General features: G+C 55.1%; 1 protein-coding gene across 1 annotated transcript in view; it reads right to left on the bottom strand.

Annotated features, from left to right (window-relative positions):
• Positions 1-708: 708 nt before the first annotated feature.
• KCNK9 (potassium two pore domain channel subfamily K member 9) overlaps positions 709-21572 on the bottom strand; it is a 97300-nt gene continuing 76436 nt past the window's right edge. Inside the window, exon 2 of the mRNA XM_005904047.2 lies at positions 709-1550. Within this exon, the coding sequence (XP_005904109.2) occupies positions 709-1550 (842 nt within the window). The remainder of the gene's footprint in view (positions 1551-21572) is intronic.

Here is a 21572-nt window from a genome sequence, read left to right as displayed (position 1 = left end):
TCATGACACGCCTGGGATAAAGGCTGCTTATGGAACATGCTTGATTTGGCAAGATGATAAATCAAACACCTCCTGGGTTTTGTTTTCCCCTTTTTGTTTGAAAGCAGCCAAAAGCGGACTATTAACAGAATTGTGTGATGGAAAAGAAAGATGAACACCTGGTTTCCATTTCGTCACACACACACACACAGACGCACACTGGTGTGTGCCCTCACTCGCAAACACTCAGACCACACACATACGGCCACCCGCCGCTTGGGGAGGAGAGAGGAAGGAATTGGGTCAGAGATGCCACTGTGGGTGGGCACTCAGCGGGGTGTGCAACTTTGGGTAGGTATCCTCTGGGCTCTGTCTCCTTGTCTGGGTCTCACACCTGTCCTGGGAAAGCCACCCCTCCCCACCCCACATATGGGGCAGGTCGGGGAGAAATGTAAGGCATACTTTGCTGGGAAGAAGGACAAAATCCATGCTTCATGCTCAGATGCGAGTTTCAGAGGAAGACGGGCCTTCTTTTCCCTTTGGCCTGCTCTGTCTCGCTGGAAAGGTGGGGGAAGAAATGAAACCAAGAAAGGAAGGAAGGAGAGAAAGGAAAAAAAAAATGATGACGATAATCATAAAGGATAATCATAATAAATAAGACAAGTTGGGCCCATGAGACTGAACGTCAAAGAGGACACAAGACTCGGGCTTGTATTTCCCGCCCCAGACCTAGATGGACTTCCGTCGTCTCATCAGCCTGTGGTTGTCGGTAAAGCTGTGTAACCCGGGGGAGATGGAGCTGATGGGGGACGGAAAGAGGCTGTTTTTTAATGTGCTTGGTGAGATCTCCTCGATCTTGTAAGAGATGGAGTGGAAGTACTGCGGGGCGAGCTTGGCGCTGAAGGAGTTCTGATGTGCCGCCGAGCGGCCGCCGTACTCCTGCGGGCGGTAGCAGGTACAGGAGCACACGGACTGCAGGTCCGCCACGTCCGCCTTGTACCGGGGCCGGCCCTGCCGCGCCTCCTCGGGAATGTGGATGACCATGCTGTTGCGGTTGCCGGCCAGGGACGCCCGCTCCTCGGCGTCCCGCCGCTCGTCCTCGCTGTTCATGGTCAGGAACCTGAGGACCACCAGGTTGAGGAAGGCCCCGATGACCGTCAGCCCCACCAGGATATACATAAAGCTAAAGGCCACGTAGAGCGGCTTCTTTTGCAGGGCACCCTTGGTCTGCAGGGCCACGTAGTCCCCGAACCCAATGGTAGTCAACGTGATGAAGCAGTAGTAGTAGGCGTGGAAGAAGCTCCACTCCTCGCACTGGGAGAAGGCAGCCGCGCCGATGCACAGCGTCCCCATGCAGGAGAAGAAGCCCACGGTCACCATGTTCTCCATGGACACCTCCGTGTTGCGCAGGCCACAGCACCTCTTGATGCGCTTCAGCAGGTAGCGCACGAACGTGTTCATCCGCTCGCCCAGGCTCTGGAACATGACCAGGGTCAGGGGAATGCCCAGCACCGCGTAGAACATGCAGAAGGCCTTGCCCGCGTCCGTGCCGGGAGCAGCGTGCCCGTAACCTGCAAGGAGGAGGTGAGAAAGGGGAGAGGCAGTGAGGCAGGGTCTCCTTAAGTCAGGGTGGAGTGCGGTGGGGTGGATGTGGGTATTGCAGTTGGGATGCAGCTGGGGTAACCTGAGGCGGGGTGGTGGAAAGAACAGGCAAGAATCAATGAAGAAATGTTCCTCCATGTTTGGAACACTTAATTTAGGGGAGGAGGAGTTTGGGGGTTATTTTACTGTTCTTAGAGTAACACGAAGGTTTTCCAAAGAAAAGCAGCATATTCACTCATATGATTTTGCAGAAAGCTGCAGACGTAGCCAGCCCAAGGGAGAAAAATGAAATACGCCCACCATGGATCATCCCTAAGAGCAAACAGTCAAAGAATGCTAACTGGGTTTTCTTGTGGTTGCTGTTGACCACCATGCTTGTATTCTTAAATAAACGCTGGGTCTAAGGCCAGGTTAGGTGGACAGGTGGGTGGAAAGCCCAGGAAGTGTGGATCCTTGCACCTCCCCCACTGGGAGCAGTGGGGCCACCCAGGGAGGTGGGGGCATCTCAGAAGGTAAGAGGGTGCACAGGCTGGAAGGGCATGATGGATCCACCTGAGTCGTTTCTGCGTGTGCTGGTAAAGGGGGAGAAAGAACCCCAGTTTCCACAGCCTCAAAGGTGGTGCCAGAAAGCTCAGCATGGTCTAGAGAACCCCCTGCCTCCTGCCCAGGCTCCCCGTACCCAGCTCAGGTAGCCAATCAACTAGTTAGTCTGTGTGACCCGCATCACACACCACCTCTTTCTAACCTTGTGCTGACCCTATAAAACAGACACAATGCAGACACAATGCATCCGACACCACTGGCAGGAAAACAGTTATTTAATAGCAGGGTAACTCGATTTCTTCAGAATTGGGATTTAAGCCCAGAGTTTTCAGCAAATGAGGCTTAAAAGCAGAGGTCTTGAATCTAGAGGTCCCTGCTGAGTGGAGCATAAACACCACAGGGGCAAAGATGTTTACCTCTTTTGTGAGAAATACCGAGCACACAAAATACCTCTTTAACAAAGGACAGAATACATCCATGCCACTGTGTGAATGCGGCCTTGTCAGAATCGAGGGGACACACAATCCTAAAAGACCCCACATGTGTAGGAGCCTCTGAAACTCTTCACGCAGCTCCACAGAACACCTCTCTGTGGATTCCCTGCATAAGCCATGCAAAGCTGAGCCTGTATTCCCTCAGGTTCAACTGAGCACGGTGGTGCTGGAACGGTGAAGTTACCTGCCAGGGTCACTTAGGTGCTCAGTGATCATGTCAGAGTCTGGGTAGGGTTGGCACAATATGGCATGAGGAACCTAAGACTAATTCAAGTTCCAGGACTAATTCTGCCCGGAAAAAAAAAAAAAAAAAAGGATCACAGGCGGTATGTGGACTGCGAACTTGGAGGATGAACATGGCCTTCCAACATCTCCAATCCCGCCCCACCAAGAAGGGTTCCCCTGGTGCTCCCCTGAGTCACGTGCTCATGGTCACTTAACTGGGTGTATTACCGTGGGCTGCAGACCACCTTCCCAGCCTGGGTGTCCTCACCTGTTACACGGGATAATAACTTTGAGGTAGCTTGTTGTACAGATGTGCTGAGATCAAAGAGCAGGGTGTGGGACTCAGTAGGGATCTGCCCCCTCCCACTGCCTCCTCCAGGAAGCCTGCCCTGCCTGCTCTAGCCCACACCTCTCCACCAGGGATTCATCACTTACGTTCAGACTGCCTGCCTCTCCCCTGCCGTGAACTTGTGCCACGTCCTGCCTGACTGGGAGTCACACTTTTACTGCAGAGTTGACATCACAAGTTTGTACCTTCTCTGGCCCTCAGTCCCATTGAGGCAGCACAGAGCTCCGACCCTCTCAGAGACCCCATGGCCTTTATGAAAGAGGAGAAATGGCAGAACAACATCGGAGTTGGACCAGAAAGGACTGATGAGGAAATAGCAAGAAGAAAATAACAGGCACATGAATAGAAATTATCTAATCTGAAGAGACGAATAAGTAAGTCAGAAAAACAAATCATATATTAACGCGTATATTGATGCTTTTGAACTGCAGTGCAGGAGAAGAGTCTTTGACAGTTCTTTGGACAGCAAGGAGATCAAACTCAATCCTAAAGGAAATAAATCCTGAATATTCATCAGAAGGCCTGATGCTAAAGCTCCAATCCTTTGACCACCTGACGCGAAGAGTCAACTCATTAGAAAAGATCCTGATGCTGGGAAAGATTGAAGGCAGGAGGAGAAGGGGACAGCAGAGGATGAGATGGTTGGATGGCATCACCGACTGAATGGACATGAGTTTGAGCAAGCTCTGGGAGTTGGTGATGGACAGGGAAGCCTGGCGTGCTGCAGTCCATGAGGTTGCAAAGAGTTGGACACGACTGAGCGACTGAACAACAATAAAGCATACATGTGGAATCTAGAAAATGGTACAGATGAACCTGTGTCCAGGACAGGAATAGAAACACAGACACAGAGAATGGACATGCAGACACAGGCGCAAGGGGAGGGTGGAGGTGGGGGGAGGGCGGGCTGGGCTGGGGATTAGGACAGACATATATACACTACCATGTGTAAGGTGCTTGGTGGGAACCTATGGTTTAGCACAGGAAGCCCAGCCCAGTGCTCTGTGGTGGCCTGTGGGGGTGGGTGGGAGGGAGGGAGGTCCAAATATACACGCATAGATGATTCGCTTTATTGCACTGTTAGCAGAAGCTAACACAGCATTGTAAAGCAAAGTATTCCAATTAAAAAAAAATTAATAAAAAATGGGATTATTTCCTCAATTTCTCTTTCTGATCTTTCATTGTTCAGTTCCGTTCAGTTCAGTCGCTCAGTCATGTCCGACTCTTTGCGACCCCATGAATCACAGCACGCCAGGCCTCCCTGTCCATCACCAACTCCCGGAGTTCACTCAGACTCACGTCCATCGAGTTGGTGATCCCATCCAGCCATCTCATCTTCTGTCGTCCCCTTCTCCTCCTGCCCCCAATCCCTCCCAGCATCAGAGTCTTTTCCAATGAGTCAATTCTTCGCATGAGGTGGCCAAAGTACTGGAGTTTCAGCTTTAGCATCATTCCTTCCAAAGAAATCCCAGGGCTGATCTCCTTCAGAATGGACTGGTTGGATCTCCTTGCAGTCCAAGAGACTCTCAAGAGTCTTCTCCAACACCACAGTTCAAAAGCATCAATTCTTCGGCGCTCAGCCTTCTTCACAGTCCAACTCTCACATCCATACATGACCACAGGATATAGAAATACAGCAGGTTTCTGTATATTAACTATGATTTCTTCTTGGGAAGGAGAGGCCATCTTCCCTCACTCGTGGCATATGTGCATTTTGTATGCTTTCCGCTGCGTCTCTTGTACCGTAATCTGTAGATGGTGTGTATGCTATTGAGAGCTTCCCTGGTGGCTCCGTGGTAAAGAATCTGCCTGCCAATGCAGGGGATGTGGGTTCAATCCCTGGGTCAGGAAGATCCCCTGAAGGAGGAAAGGGCAACCCACTTCAGGATTCTTGCCTGGGAAATCCCATGGACAGAGGAGCCTGGTGGGCTACAGTCCATGGGATCGCAAAGAGTTGGACACGGCTTAGGAACTACACAATATTGTTGAGCTACGAGAACGTGCGATCCCCGCAGCGTGGGCATACATGTGGTGCACAGACCCTGTGTCCTGAGTGCTCGCTGCATGTTCACCCACATCCTACGCCACGTGTGTGTGCTGTGGGTGTACAGGAGATGCTCTGCATGTTAGTCTAACATGTAGATGGTATGTGGCTTTCACCTCTACACTTCACATCCACATCCAGTTACTCTACCTAACACATCCACCTTTCACAAAGTTCCAAGCGTATGCCACGTGTATTTATATAAAGCGTCCACAGACACTGAATGAATATTCTAGATGTAGGCTTCATATGCGTCCTGTTTGCATGCGGCGCCCATCACACTGCATCAGAAGCAGATATGGGAAGCGGATCCAGCGGAGCGTCCACATGGATCAGCCAAGGGCTTTGCTCGTCCCAGGCCACCACACCTTCTTCCTTCCTTGCACTCCCATGCTATAAATAGCCCATTAATTAACTGTTCAAGTTGAGAGTGCCACCTCCCGCAGTCACGGAGAGCTGTCAGTCCACACGCTGTGGATGTAGCTGCCGGCACCTGTAGAGAGTCACTCCAGGGCATGAACCTGCTGAAGAGGTCGACTACCAAGGTCCTCCTCTCCCTCCCTTCCTCAGACCTCCTGCTGGGGCTGTCCCATGGATGAACCCAGCTGGACACCAGAGGGCCAAGAAGCCCTAGAGGTGGTGCAGACAGACTTAGCCTCCCCAGTGGGGAGCAGGGTGCAGATGGATGCATCTCGCTGGGGACACTGAAGATGCCCAGCACAGCTCCCTTCTTCCTGGAGGCTCTGCAAGACACAGCCGCAGTGGGAACGGTCCTGCGCCCTGGGCCACTGGGGCCCTTGGAGATTTGTTCACCTGGAAGCCCTAAGCTTTGGGGTGTTCTGGGCCAACACGCTCGTGTACCTGTCTTGCTCTAAGGGATGTCTTTGCTGTAACACACCAGTGAGATATACCACGGGCCATCAAAATGATGGCATTCTTTCCTTCCGCAGGGTGGTGGGCTACAGAAGTGACACCCCCAGGGACGAGATACACAGGCATACTGCTGGCCAGGCCCCTAGAAGGGCCACTGCTTCACTCATCACAGGAAGGGCTGGGGGCTGGGCACCTGATTTTGACCCAGCAAGTACTATGCTGGTTTCCTTCCAGTAAATAGATCCCATCCAGAACCACTAGCTAATTTACCACCTTGTTAAGTTTTCCAGCATCCATCTGGGTTTTATATCAGCCGCACAGGTGAGCTATATGGAGATGTCATGGGACTCCCACCCCTGCGTTTTGTATAAATATAAACCTACTTGTTTATCAAGATGCGCTTCGTTCTTTCCTGAAGACCTCAGTTTCCATCTGGTGTCATTTCCCTCCAGGCAGAAGTACCTCCTTTAGAAATCACGCCGCTCTTCAGAGCGGCTGGAAACAAGTTTTGATTCTGAGAGTGGATTTTCTCTTCATTCTCAAAAGATATTTTCCCTGGATAGACAGTTACGGGTTATGGTATTTAAAAGGCTTTTTAAAGATGTTGCTCCACTGTTTCTTGGCCTCTGGTGTTTATGATTAAGAAGTAAGTGCTGTTCAAATAGCTGTCTCACTGTATGTGACGCACTGTTTCTCTCTGACGCTTTCGAGAGTTTCTCTCTGGTTTTTGGCAGCTCGATCCTGATGTTTTCTTTGTATTTATCTTGCTTGAAGTTTACCGAGTTTCTTGAATCTGTAAATTTGTGTCTTTCGCCAGATTCGGTGCATTTTGGCCATTATTTCTTCCGTTTCTTTTGAGTTATTCTCTTTCTTCTGGGACGCCTGGTTACAGTGCCCTACAGGCCTCTGAGGCCTTTCACTATTGAGTGAATAGACACGGCAATCTCAAGAAAGAAAAATGGACTAGGAGGGATCAGGCTCCCTGACCTCAGACTATACGACAAGGCTACAGAAATCAAAATAGTATGGCACTGGTACAAAAACAGGCCTATAGCTCAACGCAACAGGATAGAAAACCCAAAAGGAGAACAAGCTGCAAATACTCGATGCCATCACAAAACCTGTGTGACAACTCAAACCCTAAAAGACTTTGTTTTTCCTAATCTGTGAGTGAATGAAGGCAGCCTGGCCTCCTTGGGCAGAGCTGGATTCAAGCATCTACTCATGTTATCCAGACTCACCCAGAGCCTTGACTATGCACACTACCTGTGCTTGGTACAGGGGGCCCACAGGGGCTTTTTGTCTTCCCCTGATATCTTAGGGCTGCCAGCCAGCCCACGGCCAGAACTCCCTTAGGTGGAGGGCATGGGTGTCACAATGCCACCAAGGACTCCCAGGCTGGTGCGTGTTCTCGGCCACCTTCCATCCCACCTGTGAGATCCAACCCCACGAGCTCAGAGCCACACCTCTGTCCAGCTTTGCTCTCTAAGACTCTAGGCTCCCCCATGCCCCCGTGCTCCCTCTAGAGCCTCTAAGCTCTAGGCTTCCCCAAGCACTGGGAGCCGCTTTCTCCTCCACCAACATAACCTCAGGAATCCCACCTAGGACCATACTGTTCATCCTTCCATCATCCTTTCATACAGTTCATCCTTCCATCATCCTTTCATACAGTTCATCCTTTCATCAAAGAGACTTCTAAAATTGATCCATACGGGGTTCAGGAGGTGTGCATGGGGCCCAGGAGAGACTCTGAAACCCCAGCCCCAGGCAGAAGCCTCTGGGCTCCTGCTCTGTGACCTCAGGAAGACGCACTCACGTCACCGGACGGATGTGGGAAATGCGGCTGGCAGGGGACAGTGAGACCAGGTCACAGCCCCTCCACAGGAGACAGGGTCATCCCTCCACAACCCTGCAGGAGCCAAGCAGTGACCAGTACGACTGTCACCCAGACCTCCCCAGCCTGGGGAATGTGAAGGCCACAGGCTGCTGGGTATGAAGCTCCCTGCACGCAGGGGACACAGTGGCTCTCACTGTCCCTCTGCACTCAGCCCTGCAGCCCCCTTGCTGCTGACTCTCCACAGATGCAGAGCCTGAGACTCAGATGTGCTCATGGTCCTGAGGGGCCAGGCTCCTGGGCGTGAGGACAGCTGTGGGGAACAGTGACAGCCTGTAAAGCCCCCCAGTTTGCACACACAGCAGCTCTGACCCCAGCACCGTCCTCCCTGAGCTCCAGGATGCCAGCTCAGGATCCAAGCACAGGGAGTCACCCTGGAGGCCGTCTCAGGTGATGCCCCATCCCGGCTCACTCGCCAGCCAGCCCCTGCTGGGTCCTCGCCTTGCAGCTCCCAGCCCATTGTCGCCGACCAGGAGACAGGTGAGCAGAATGGGATCAGGGGGAGGACCACCCCAGAGGTGCTCCCAGGTCCCAGCCCAAAGCTAGAGCAGATGGGGACACAGACTCTGAATCAAATTCAGGCACCTCTGGGCCATGACAGGAGGTGGAGCCCTTGCCAGAGTGACCCCAGGGCTGAGACCCAGCTTAGCTCACTAGAGCGGTGGGGTGGGTGCGGAAGGCTCAGGGACGGTGTGAGAGGGGCCTCAGGTCAATGCTGGCCAGCATCCTCTCCACGAGGCCCTGCATGGGTTGTGGGAGAATCTGATCCAGGCCCTGTGTGGGTTGCGGGAGGATCTGATGAACACAAGACACAAAACTGAGAGGCTGAGCACAGTATCAGACTCTCAGCCTCATCAGCTTTGCCTGGTGGAAAGATCTACCCCAGGGCCCATGCTGGATGTGATAGAAGCATGGAGAAGGCTCCCTGCTCAGACTGGGGCATCAGCGCAGGGTCACCGCCGGATGAATAGGAGCCCGCCAAGAGGAAAGGTGTGTGGAGTTCTCCCAGGCTGCAGTCTCTGCTGGAATTCAGATGTTACTCAGTGCTTCCTGTCTTGTCCTGCTCCCACAAATCAGGGCCTCCCCCTGGACCCAGGGTCCTGTGGCAGAGCCCAGGACCTGGCCAAAGGGCAGAGGCAAGGGGCATCCACTTGAGGCCCAAGGATCCTGGCCTCCCCTGCAGGAGCACTGAGGGCATAGCAGGTGGATGTGGGGGCTGATGGAGGTTCAGGAGAACAGAAGACCCTCGAGCTCAGCTTCACAGCCCAGCCCATGCACCTCACCCCAGGCGAGTGCCCAGAGGCTGAGCCCAGGGAGATGGGGGTGGAGTGTGCAAGAGCTGCAGGGCTATGCGTTAAGAGGAACGTGGGGATTCAGCCTGGAAAAGAACCTGCAGAGCCCAGCTCCACACCTGCCCGGGCTTCCTGACCTACACATCCAGAGAGGAGATGGAACTGTTCAGACAACAAGCCCCACCTTGAAGAGCTATCTGAACTCCTGAGTATCCGAGAAAGACACCTCCATTTCCCTGTCTGTGAAATGGGGCCAAGGACAGAAAGCAGAGAGGGACAGAGAGGCAGTGGGAACTGACCGCTCACCAGGGCATCAGATCCCTGGTATGGACTGAACGTTCCTCCAGTCCTGCAGGGAGATTCAGGATGGGGCCTCTGGGATGAGGTTTACATGAGGTCATGAATGCGGGCCCCTCTGATGGGACTGGTCCCCTTAAAGGAGACGAAGGAGCCAGGGCTCCTCTGTCTCGTGGTCACGTGAGGACTTGGCGAGAAGGTGGCTGTCGGCAGGCAAGATGAGAGCCTGCCTACCCAACCAGGCGCTGGACCTGCTGTCACCTGGATCTCGGACTTGCAGTGTCCAGAACTCTGAGACGCGTTTGCTGTTGGAGCCCCGCAGTCTGGCACTCCGTCCCTGCAGCACAAGTGGATTGATGCCGCCAGAAGTGAGGCCAGGCTCGCGGCCCCGCTCCACGCCCACCCAGACCTGCGCTCTGCGGCCTTCGGGCCAGGGCACCGGAGCTGAGCTCCCGCACAGGACGGCACGCCGACCCGGGCGGGCCTCCGACACGTGGGCACCCGCGTCGGGCCCTCAGCCAGCCACGCCTGGACACGACAGGCTGCCCCGCGGCCTGCCCACACCGCCAGCCTTCTGTGTCTCCTCCCGCCCCCGAGCCCGGGCCGGGGGGCTGGGGGCTCCCGGGGCAGGACCACCACCTGGACCACGTCTCACACCCTTGGGACACCGCCCCGCTGCAGCCACCGTGGGGCTTGGCCTCTGAGTGGGGATGGAGTTGGCCCCCGCCCTTCTCCTCCTTCTGCTGCCCTCCTCTCTTCCACTGCCTTCTCACCAGACTCTGGCTCCCAGGTGGGCAGAAGCCCACTCCTGGTCTGCCCTGGCACATCCCAGGGCCTGGCACGGGGCAGTCACTCAGAATTTAGAAGGCAGCATCCCTGTGCACATGACCTCCATCTTCCAGGCCTGCCTTGAGGCCCTGGTCCATTCCCGAGCCCAGCACGGCTGGGGGCAGCTCTGCCCGAGAACTACATCATCCAGCCTGATTTTCACGGCCCCTTTAATATACTTAGTGGGTCTCTTTGATCTGTCCTGGGAGAGGTTTAGCAGAGAAGAGGCCTGCATCTCAGGGCTGCAGCGGGCTAACAAATAAAACAAATGAATAGGCTGTCCCCGCAAGGGAGCCAGGTGGGCAAGGAGGGTAATGAAACCGATGGTTCCTATTGGGTTGAGGGTGCCCAAAGAGCCCACTGAGGTGACAAGGCAGCACTCCCAGAAAAGCGCCCTGTGCCCCCCACCCCCGATTTCTTGCTAGATTCCCCAAGAGTGTGGCAGCCACCAGGTTTGAGAAGTTCCCGGGCCCGGCTCCTGCTCTGGGCAGCGTTTCCCTAAGACACCGTGAGCATCCAGCAGGCTGTCCTCACTGAGAAAAGTATAAGGCAATGGGGCAACGGGGGTCGCAGACCAGCCTCACTCCTGACACTTCAGGACTGCCCGTGGCTCCCCCGAAATCTAAGCCCATCAACAGCTGGCCGTAAATGATCTCACCGGACTTTTGCAGCCCTTCACCGTGTGTGAAGCTTCCCCCACTGTGGGGTGCCCCTCCGTGAAGCCTGCCGGGATCCCTTGGTCAGAAACGACCAACCGTGCTCCGAATTCCCCTCCAGGACACTGTAGAGGGGCGGTGAGGGGTGGGGACAAGATTGGCCCCCGGGGATCAGGACAGGCTGGGTTAGACTCTGCCCTTCAGGGACCATGGGTGATCACCTCCCTGCCCAGGCCGCCTCGTTCTCCTTGGTCAAATGCACTGTGACCCCAAGCTTCCGGGGTGCTCTGCCACTCCGAGCGGGGGCGGCCATCAAGGCCAGGTGCCAGGTGAAAGTGATCCACCATCGCACAGCCCAGGGAAGGAGGAGGCCACCCAGGCATTTGGACATCAGGAAATTTGCTGCTGGAAGACAATGAAATATTTATAAAGGACACACAAGGATTCTGTGCCTGTAGGAATTAAAATAGGCACAAATTCTATTAAAGAATGACTCAGGGTGGCTTTGAAGAGGGATGGGCTGGGGAAGGGAGCTGCCCTTGGCCCCCCATGCTTTCTGGCGGCCCCCCACTTCAGCTGCAACCAGCATCCCACTCATCCATCCTCCCGGCACCGGCCTCATGCCAGCCCCGGTATGGGCTCCCCAGGATTCCTGAGCCCCAGGTGTCTGCAGACACTAAAAAGGAGAATGAATCACAGGCCCTGTGGGGAGTGGAGGGGGGTGAGAGTGGGCAGGAAGGGTCCTCCTGGGGTTCCTGGATAGAGATCAGGAAGGCCCAAGGACCACATCCGGCTCCATCTCCTGTTTCACTAGCCACGACACTGGGAAAGCCACTCAGATGCTAAGCCTTGACTTTCTCCTCTGTAGAGGGGAGTGAGGGTCACCCCCACAGCACTCCACAGCCTACAAAGCTTTTCTGAATTCATTCTCTCATCTGGAAGGGCCACCTCTGTGACAGCTCCAGGTCAAGGCACCCTTCTCACGATATAATGGAACCCGAATATCCCCTGGGTCCCACCACAGGGGCTTGGGCCAAGGTGCACGACCCCCATTCAGCCCAAAAGGGGATGACGTTTCTTGTGGGCTCTGCTTGGGTCCACTGGCCAAGCCCTGAACCAATGAGCCTTTTGTTCTTTCCTGCCAGAAAGGAGCCAGAGTGTGATGTCTGGAGCCCCAGAAGTTATTTTACCACCATGAGGATGTGCCCAGCCACAGAGCAGACTGTCCTGAGAAACGGGGCTTTCATTCCACCCCCAGTCTCCAGTCAGCTCTTCTCAGGCCCTCCCATCTGTGTTCCAATAATCTGGCTTCAGCGAGTGTCTTGATTGCAATGGATTAACACTCAACATGTCCTGGACCTCAGCATGACTAGAAATAATTCACAGGCCCCTGCACCTCACACGGTTTCTCTTACAGGCCACCAGGTCTGTTGGAGGGGAGGCCAAACCAGGCCTGTGGGTGGCTGGCGGCCAGCTGGAGACCCGAGTCCCCAGAAAGAGCAGCTGTTCCCCCAAGCCCGGGACCAGGGCTGCAGGCCAGGGTGACCAGTTTTTAAAGAGAAGCTGGAAATACTGGATATTGAAGATATGGAATCTAATTAGCATCTAATGAAACATTTTAAAACGCGGCCCAGGCCAAACAAAATAAGACAAAACCGACCATCTGTTTGTCTAACGCAGGAGTCACGAGGCTCCAGAGCCGGAGGAAGGGAGGAGAGAAGAGAATGGACTTGAGAGGGCAGGCGGGGACAGGAGAGGGGCGTGAGGGGCCGGCCAGGCCGTGGTCCCCACCGCCGAGCCCTGGCTCACGGCGCCCACCCACCCCGTCCACCTTGCCCCATCACAGCAAGGCTCCTGCTGCAGGAGTCACCCGCTGGCCCCATTTCGCAGATGCACAAATCAAGGCCATGGACGCGCCTCCCCCCAAGTGGGCAGAGGTCAGCCCCACCCCGCACAAAGTACCAAGCAGAACCACAGCCTGGCAAGCGTGGCCATCCTGGGCAGATGGAGGCCCCTTCCTACCATCCCCATGGGGTTTGGTCTACAAAACCTCAACTGCAACTCACAGATGAGAACCCAAGGCTCCCCGTCCAGGCTGGGGACGCCACTGCTTGAGCCCTGGCCCCTCTGGGAGGCGCCTGGAGCCACCTTGCTCAGTCACCGGTTTGCACTGTGATCTCTGGAGGAAAAGCAGGTTTGGTGTTTTATTTAATGACAGAGCAATTCCCTCATAGGCTTTTTATTATTATTATTATTATTATTCATTTCCCAAAACATTCCCTTTGGGTTTCACTTCATTGTTTGTTCTTAAGAGGGAAAGGAGACCTAAAACTATTTTTAAAAATATGCAAGTTCACAAGCCACAGGTTTCTAATGACAGCTCATAGTCATTAGAGGGAGGACCCACACCTGCCCCGCCCCGGGGAGAGCCTGATAAGTCCCTTCCTGGGAGGGCTGGGAATGATGGGTGGGGGGTGCCAGCTGAGAGCAGAGCCCACCCGGCCTCAGGGACCTTCCCGCTCGTACCAACCTGGTGCCCGCTCCCCCTGCTTGTGCTGGATGGACATTTCACCTTTCGCTGGGCCTGTGTTATCACTCAGGAGTGCCTGGCGGATGGGATGGGGGGCTCCTGGAAACCCTGGTCCAGACTCCCGCTGGGCTTTACCACCCCGCCCCAGCCCAGGGCTGCATCTCCCTGGGCCCTGCTCCCTCCATGTTATGAGAATCCAGTGGGACCCAAAGACGCGTTATTATTCCCATCTTACAGATGAGGAAACTGAGCCTGGGCAGCCCCGTGTGCTTCTCCTTTAGTGCCACAAAGACTCGGGAGGCTGCCATCAGGAGACCCTCAGATGGGGCCTGGATGCATCCTGGCTGGGGGCAGGGGGCCTGGCACGTGCTGGAAATGACCCACGACCGACAGTGGTGACCACCCAGACATCAGAGGGGAAGTAAAAGGCGAGACTTTACAGTTTGCCTAAGAATGTTCTCTAAGAGCAGAAAAAAGTAACCAAAAAAGTACTCCCTTTAGAGACTATTTTTAGCAACTCTACTCCTAGGTGTATAGTCAAAAGCATTTAAAATAGGTATTCAAATACTCCATGCACGTTCACAGAGCACCATTCACAGCAGCTGAAAGGTGGAAACAGCCCAGATGTCCATCAACGAATAATGGACTAGCAAAATGTGGTCTCTCCCTACAATGGGATATTATTCAGCCTTAAAAACAGGAACGGAAGCAACCTAAGTGTCCATTGGTTGATGAATAGATAAAGAAAATGTGGTGTGGAACCTAATTGAACTTAAAGGCTTTTGCACAGCAAAGGAAACCATAAACTAAACAAAAAGACAACCTACAGAATGGGAGAAAATATTTGTAAATGATGCAATCAACAAAGGAATTAATTTCCAAAATACACAAACAGCTCATACAGCTCAATATCCAAAAAAAACCATTCAAAAAATGGGCAGATCTAAATAAACATTTCTCCAAAGAAGACATACAGATGATCAACAGGCACATGAAAAGATGCTCAACATCACTAATTATTAGAGAAATGCAAATCAAAACTGCAATGAGGTATCCACTTTACACCGGCCAGAATGGCCATCATCAAAAAAGTCTAAAGATAATAAACACTGGAGAGGGTGTGGAGAAAAGGAAACCCTCCCACACTGCTAGTGGGAATGCAAATTGGTGCAGGCACTATGGAGAGAAGGATGGAAGTTCCTTAGAAAACTAAAAATACATCTACCGTGTGATCCAGCAAGCTCACTCCTGGGCATATATCTGGACAAAACTCTAATTCAAAAAGAAACATGTACCCCAGTTCATAGCAGTACTGTTCATATAACCTCAATCACTTTGCTGAGTGACTGTCTCAATCACTTGAGACAAAGACAACATTCTAAATCAACTGCTTCAATAAAACATTTTAAAATAAATGTTAAAAAAAAAACAGTAAATGCACAAAACAAACACGCAGATACAGAGAACCAGGGCAGTGGTAACCAGAAGGGAGGAGGGGAAATGCGTAAAGGGGGCCAACAGTGTGGGCACAGATGGAAACCAAACTTTTGGAGTGAGCGTGCCTTGCTTTGTACAGAAGCAGATATTCAACACTGCACAAGAAACATACAATGTCATAAACCAATAAAAATAAATAAGAAAACGTGGTGTTTGGGATATTACTCAGCTCTAAAAGAGAAGAGAACATACTATTTTTAAAGCAGACTCTTCCCAGCTTCCAGGGTCCCGGCTCTGACCTGAACAGGACAGATATCGGGAGCAGGACCGGGTCAAGGCATACCCCACTCCCAGCCCCCAGCCCCTCAAATATCTCAGGCTTGGACCCACAGAGGCATGGAACCCTGCTGTTGGAGGAGGCTAGAGGCCCTCCATCTGCCAGGTAGGTTTGCTTCTGAAGAGGATCACAGATGGTGTAGCCAGGAAAGAGTTCAAGGGGCTGAGATGCCAGTTAAAGCCCACAGCCCTCGGTATTTTCAGGCCCACTTGCTAAGGAGCCTCCGTGGGCCGCCAGTCAGAGACCAAAAATGCAAGCGCGCCCTCTGGCGGGCACGCGGACGACTGCAAATGGCGCGCAGCCACCAGCCCGCGGTTCCCCTGGGACGGCATCCAGAATCAGGATGCGGGGGGGGGGGGGCCATTCATCTTTTTCTCAGAGGCCATGTGTCATGTAGTGAGCTTCTCTGAAGTTACCACCAACCAATAATAGCAGTAATAATAACAGATGATGGTGGCGGCCACAACCACAGTTTACTGAGGACACACACCGGGCCAGGGAGGAGTCACCTTCCTTAACTCATTCACTCTGCAGGAGAGGGGGCACTCTGCAGGAGAGGGAGCACCCTGAAGGAGGGGGAGCACCCTGAAGGAGAGGGAGCACCCTGCAGGACAGGGAGCACTCTGCAGGAGAGGGAGCAGCCTTCCCACAGTGAGTGGTGTTATCTCCCAGCCATGGATGAGGAGCCCCAGAACTGGGCAGAGCTGGATCCTCCATCTCTCCCATTCCACTCTCCTTCCCTCACCACCCACAGTCCATAACCGCCTCTGAAAAAAAAAAAAAGAAAAGAAAAACTGCAAGGAAATATGGGGAAACAAACCTAAATATAAAAATCAGGTTCACAAGAAAAATTATATAAAATTGGGCTGACTTTTGAAAAGTCTATGGCAGAATAAGAAAATTGTAAGTCAGCTTTCATACCCAAGAATACTGTCTCATTCAGTAATAACTGATACTTGGGTATTTTTTTTTTAAATGAAACGAAATATTCAAACTCGCGCTTGTTTCTGTTAGAAGTGGGGACTCTTCGTTCAGGGCCTGGAGTAGAGGAGAGGGAGGGAGCAGGTGGAATTCATGGAGGAAAGATCCTTCAGGCAAAACAGAGGCTTGGATATCAAGGTACTCAGGACTCTGAGTGCTGGGACCCCAGCTCCTCCAGCACCCGCCCCCAGCCCCACCCAGGTGCCCCAGCGTCCTGGCTCCCTACAGACACAGCCTGCGCCCCCCTCCAGGAAGCTCTTGCCCCCCTTTCAGGACCCAGCTCAACGGCCACCTCCTCCAGGAGGCCCTCTTCTCCCTCACTGCGAATCCCAAAGGAGCTCTGGGCACACAGGGACCTAAGGGACACAGACTCCGATGGCCTGTGGTCAAGCCAGGAGCCCCCCTCCCTGAAAGGAGCATGATCCACGCCAGTGGGGGGATGGGGCCGGGAGAGCAAAGACACTGGCGCTTTCACGGCTGAAAATAGTCATCTCTGCCTCTCGGACGCCTCAAGAGCCGAGTGAAGGTAAATGCTCGGCTTCCCAAACTGCCCGTGTTCACGCGGCTGGACGTGCTGGGGTCTTGTTCCAGGGCCGACCCTGAGGCAGGAGGCTGGGCCTGGGACTCTGGGTTCCCCTCCAGCTCTGCGGATTCCTCCTCTCCCACTGAGTAGGGGTCACAGGGTTCTGTGAGAGCTGGCGGGGCCAGTGCTCGGCCTCAGAGGTCACTACCTGACCTCACCCAAGCACATGGCGGTGGTGAGACCGGAGCTCATCTCCGTCCACACACGTCGGCAGCCACCCATGTCTCCCAGACTGAGAGCCACTCACTTCCTCAAGAAGCATCAGAAGCAGGCGGGCTCTAGTCCCAGGTGCTGGTGCCCACTTGGGTGTGGGTCCTCCCCTGCCCCAAGCACAGCTGGCCACAGCACCCTTCAGGACTTGGGGCCAGTGGGGCTCCAGGCCTGGCCCCTGAGGGCCTGTCGTGCAACTCTCATCCGCTCCCTTCCTCCTCCCCGCTCTGCCCCGACAGGAAGAGGACTCAGGACCCCAGGGAGGACGGGGCCTCCAGGTGCTGGGAGCCGGGTTCCTGAGTGACCGTGCTCAGCAGGGGCCCCGCTGACCCGCGGTGACTGTGACCTGAGCAGCAGAGGGACTCACGGTGCAGGAGACCAGGGGTGTTGGGGGAGGGGCGCCTGCTATGCCCCCAGCTCAGAGATGCTATCTGCCAGCACGGAGGCCACATGCAGAGACCAGACACGCGCAGACCATCACTGCCGACCTTGCAGCCCAACAGGAGCCCACGGAGCCCCCGACTCCGATGCAGAACATCTGCTGGGGCGGCCGGGCAGGGACGGTCATGTCCATTTCACAGGCGGGAAGACTTGGGCTCAGGGCCATGACTGGCTGTGTGACCTTGGGGACATTTCCTTAGCAGTGGGGCAAGGCCTGGGACGTGGCAGTGAAACCCGAGTGCAGACTGCTGTACGATGCTGACGGTCCCATGCACGTGTGTGCAAATACACACATATGCATGCATACATGGGTGTATATAGATACATTTGCACACACAGATACACGCACGCACGCACACATACCATATACATGCACACACACAGACATACACACAGAGGCACACACAGATACATACACATGCAGACGCACCACATGCACTCATGCACACGCATATGCAGACACCCACTACATACACACACGTGTGCACACACAGGCACACACAGATACATCTGCACATACACATAGGCACATTCAGATCACACACACACACACACCTCTGGGGCCCGAGGCACTCTGGAAAGTAATGGAAAAGCAGCAAGATGAAGCTGAGGAACCCGAGAAGCCCACTCACTCCTTCCCCAATTATGAACGGAGAACGTGCATCAAATGTGCGCACTTAGAAACACCGCGGGGCAAGGCTCGGAACACGGCCTCTGTCCTTGGTCCCCGTGCTGGAAATCCTGAGTAACAAGAGCAACAGCCTCATGGAGCGTGGAGGATTAAAGGGTTTCAGCCAAGTCACTGGCCCAAGGACATGCACTAGCATGCGGGCAACCTCAGCTGCCACACAGACACCCGTGTCGACCTCCTTCTCAAGAGGCTGCAGCTGGCACCTGCGGGAAGACATACACGGGCGTGCATGCACGCACACACACACACACAGAGACACACACAGGCATGCATACAGACACAGAGATACACACAGACAGATAAACACAGACACACACACAGACACAGAGATACACACACACACACACACACACACACAGGCATGCACACAGACACAGAGATACACACACACAGATAAACACAGACACACACACAGACACAGAGATACACACACACACACACACACACCATAGACACAGACACGCACACAGAGACACACAGACCACAGCACTTCCAGACCCTCGCTTACGTAACAGCAACCTAAGGGGTGTCCAGGCGGAGTGGAAAAACACCAGCCTGGAGCCACACCAGCTCAGCCTGCCTGTCCATTGGTGTGACTCCGGGATCACATGCCAGTGCCTCGCACCCACGTCTGTCCTGACGCCAGGGAGACCCCCGCCTCCCGTGAGGCTGGCTGCGAGCGTTAGAGAAGGTGACAGACACGGAACGCCAGGCAGCACCCTCCCTAAGGTCAGGGGCCTCTCCCTGGGCCCTTCTGCTCTTTGACTCTTGCCTTGTGGCTTCCCAGACCCCCTGCACCCGTTGTATTAATAAATGAGCTTGTCCCAGGAGCACACGAGTCTCCTTTCTGCTACTTCATGCCCCAGGGACTTTGCACATGCTGTTCCGTCAGCCATGGATGCCTGCGTGCTCCACAGCTCCACCTGGTTCATCCCGGGCCCCTCAGGCTGGGACGGCTCAAGGGCTCAGCTGAAGGACCCAGTGAGGAGGCAAGGGGCCCCGTCTCATGGCTCCCCCAGGCTGATGGCCTCAACTGACCTGTAAGTGCCTGTCCCGAGGGAGCAGGACTTGTCCTAGAGGCCAGAGGGAGGAGGAAACCCCGAGGAAGGGGAGAGTGTGTGGGCAGCCCCAGCCAGTGACTGCCCATGGGGGATCAGCCCGGGGCCCTGACCTCCTTCACAGAAAGGCAGGCGTCCAAATGCATAGATGAACGTCTGCAGAGCCTCTGCCTCATGGATGTCTCCGCCACCCTCCTGGCAAGGAGGTGCTGGTGTCTGTGCCAGGGTGTGCCGTGTGCCCTCCGGGAGCCCTCAGTCCCCTCCCTGAGGGGCACAGGGCAGCAGGGTGTGCCGTGCGCCCTCCGGGAGCCCTCAGTCCCCTCCCTAAGGGGCACAGGGCAGCAGGGTGTGCCGTGTGCCCTCCGGGAGCCCTCAGTCCCCTCACTGAGGGGCACAGGGCAGCGGGGTGTGCCGTGCGCCCTCCGGGAGCCCTCAGTCCCCTCACTGAGGGGCACAGGGCAGCGGGGTGTGCCGTGCGCCCTCCGGGAGCCCTCAGTCCCCTCCCTGAGGGGCACAGGGCAGCGGGGTGTGCCGTGCGCCCTCCGGGAGCCCTCAGTCCCCTCCCTGAGGGGCACAGGGCAGCGGGTCCACTGTCACCAGCCCTGCAGGACAGCGCTGTCCCCCCATCTCGAGACTACCCACCCCTGCCCGTCTGCTGGAGGGGCCGGCTCGCCTGTGCAGGACCGTCCGTCCTCCCAGACCAGGGCAGCCTCTGACTTATTCCCGGAGCCCCAGGACCACGCCTGGCATGAGGGCAGGGCAGCTGCCTGCTGAACAGCTAGACAAGGGCGGGCCCCTCTGCATGTCCCCTCCAGCTGTCGTCCCCCACGGGGGTGACACTGCGTGTCAGTGGGGTTCCTGGGGGAAGACAGATGATATAGAACTAAAGCAGCAGAGGCCGGCAGGGCCCCCCCTGGTGTGTGTGGGGACGCTCAAGGGCTTAGAGGGATCCCGCCTGGAGCACAGGGGATCTGTGATGAACGGGAGTCACCTGCCATAGTGGCTGGGCAGCTGGGTCAGAGCTGCACATGGAGCCCAGCCATGGACAGTGGGCGGCCGGGCCACAGGTAGAGGGGGGGCAGGCGGCGCCCCTCACAGAACTCCCTAAAACCTGTCTCACTCACAGCCAGAAGACCCTCAGTGTCTGGTACATAGACTCTCAATAAAACGTTTGTGACATGGATGAATGAGTGGATGAGCAAGTGAATGAATGAAAACCACATGCCTGCCACGTGCCCGGCACTGTTCTAAATGCAGGGTATGGTCACTACATGCACACACGCGCTCAGTCGCGTCCGACTCTTTGCACCCCAGGGACTGCAGCCCTCCAGGCACCTCTGTCCACGGGATTTCCCAGCACCACCCCTGAGATTTGAAAGAAGCACACCAAGGCTCAGGGGCCAGTAACCAGCACAGGGTCACACAGCTGTGAAGACAGTGAAGGGGGACCCAACCCAGAAGGCGGCCCCCTCGAACCCCCATCCCCAAGGCCTGCGTGCCACCAGGGTGGGGTCCGACTGTCCTATGACAAAGCAGTGCCCACTGTCCCGTGGGGACAGACAGGGCAGGGCCTTGGGAAGGGGGCTAGGGCAGGAAGGAGAGAAGGCAGTGGAGGGGCAGGTGGGGCGTGGACGAGAGGAAGGCAGAGGGCTCTGACATCGGGGCCAAAGGGCTCAGAACTCTCCGAAGGTGATGCCCGCCTTTATGAGAGCAGACCGCCACGAAACCAGGGGAGAGCATCTCCTTCCTTCCTGTGTTAGTGGGTGGAGCGCCTGTGACTGCCATCACTGCGGCCCCAGTGCCTGGCACATGTCATCACTTACTGCATCCTTTCGTTCACTCGACAAGTATCTACGGAGCACCTACGACGTGCCGGGCACTGAGAGCCCAAGGCAGTGACAGCAGTGAGGATGGGGGTGATGACTGGGAGCGGAGGGAGGGAGATTTGGATGATGACAGAGAGGATGGTAACGATGGCCAGGACAACGGACATGACGATGGTGACGACGAGGAGGAGGAGGCAGGCGACAAGGATGACGAGGAGGAGGAGGCGATGAAGACAATTATGACAACGATGGGGAGGAGGAGGAGGCGGAGGGGGGCGCTGAGGGTGCTGATAACAACCGTTATGACAATGATGGCCGTGACGATGGGGAGGAGTAGGAGGCGGCGGACAAAGACAGTTATGACAATAGGAGGAGATGGACGATGCCAGTTATAACAAGGAT

This window comes from Bos mutus, chromosome 14 (genome assembly GCF_027580195.1).
Source record: "Bos mutus isolate GX-2022 chromosome 14, NWIPB_WYAK_1.1, whole genome shotgun sequence".
Taxonomy (NCBI): domain Eukaryota; kingdom Metazoa; phylum Chordata; class Mammalia; order Artiodactyla; family Bovidae; genus Bos; species Bos mutus.
Note: the sequence above shows the minus strand (reverse complement) of the source record. Positions and strands in the feature narration are given on the sequence as shown.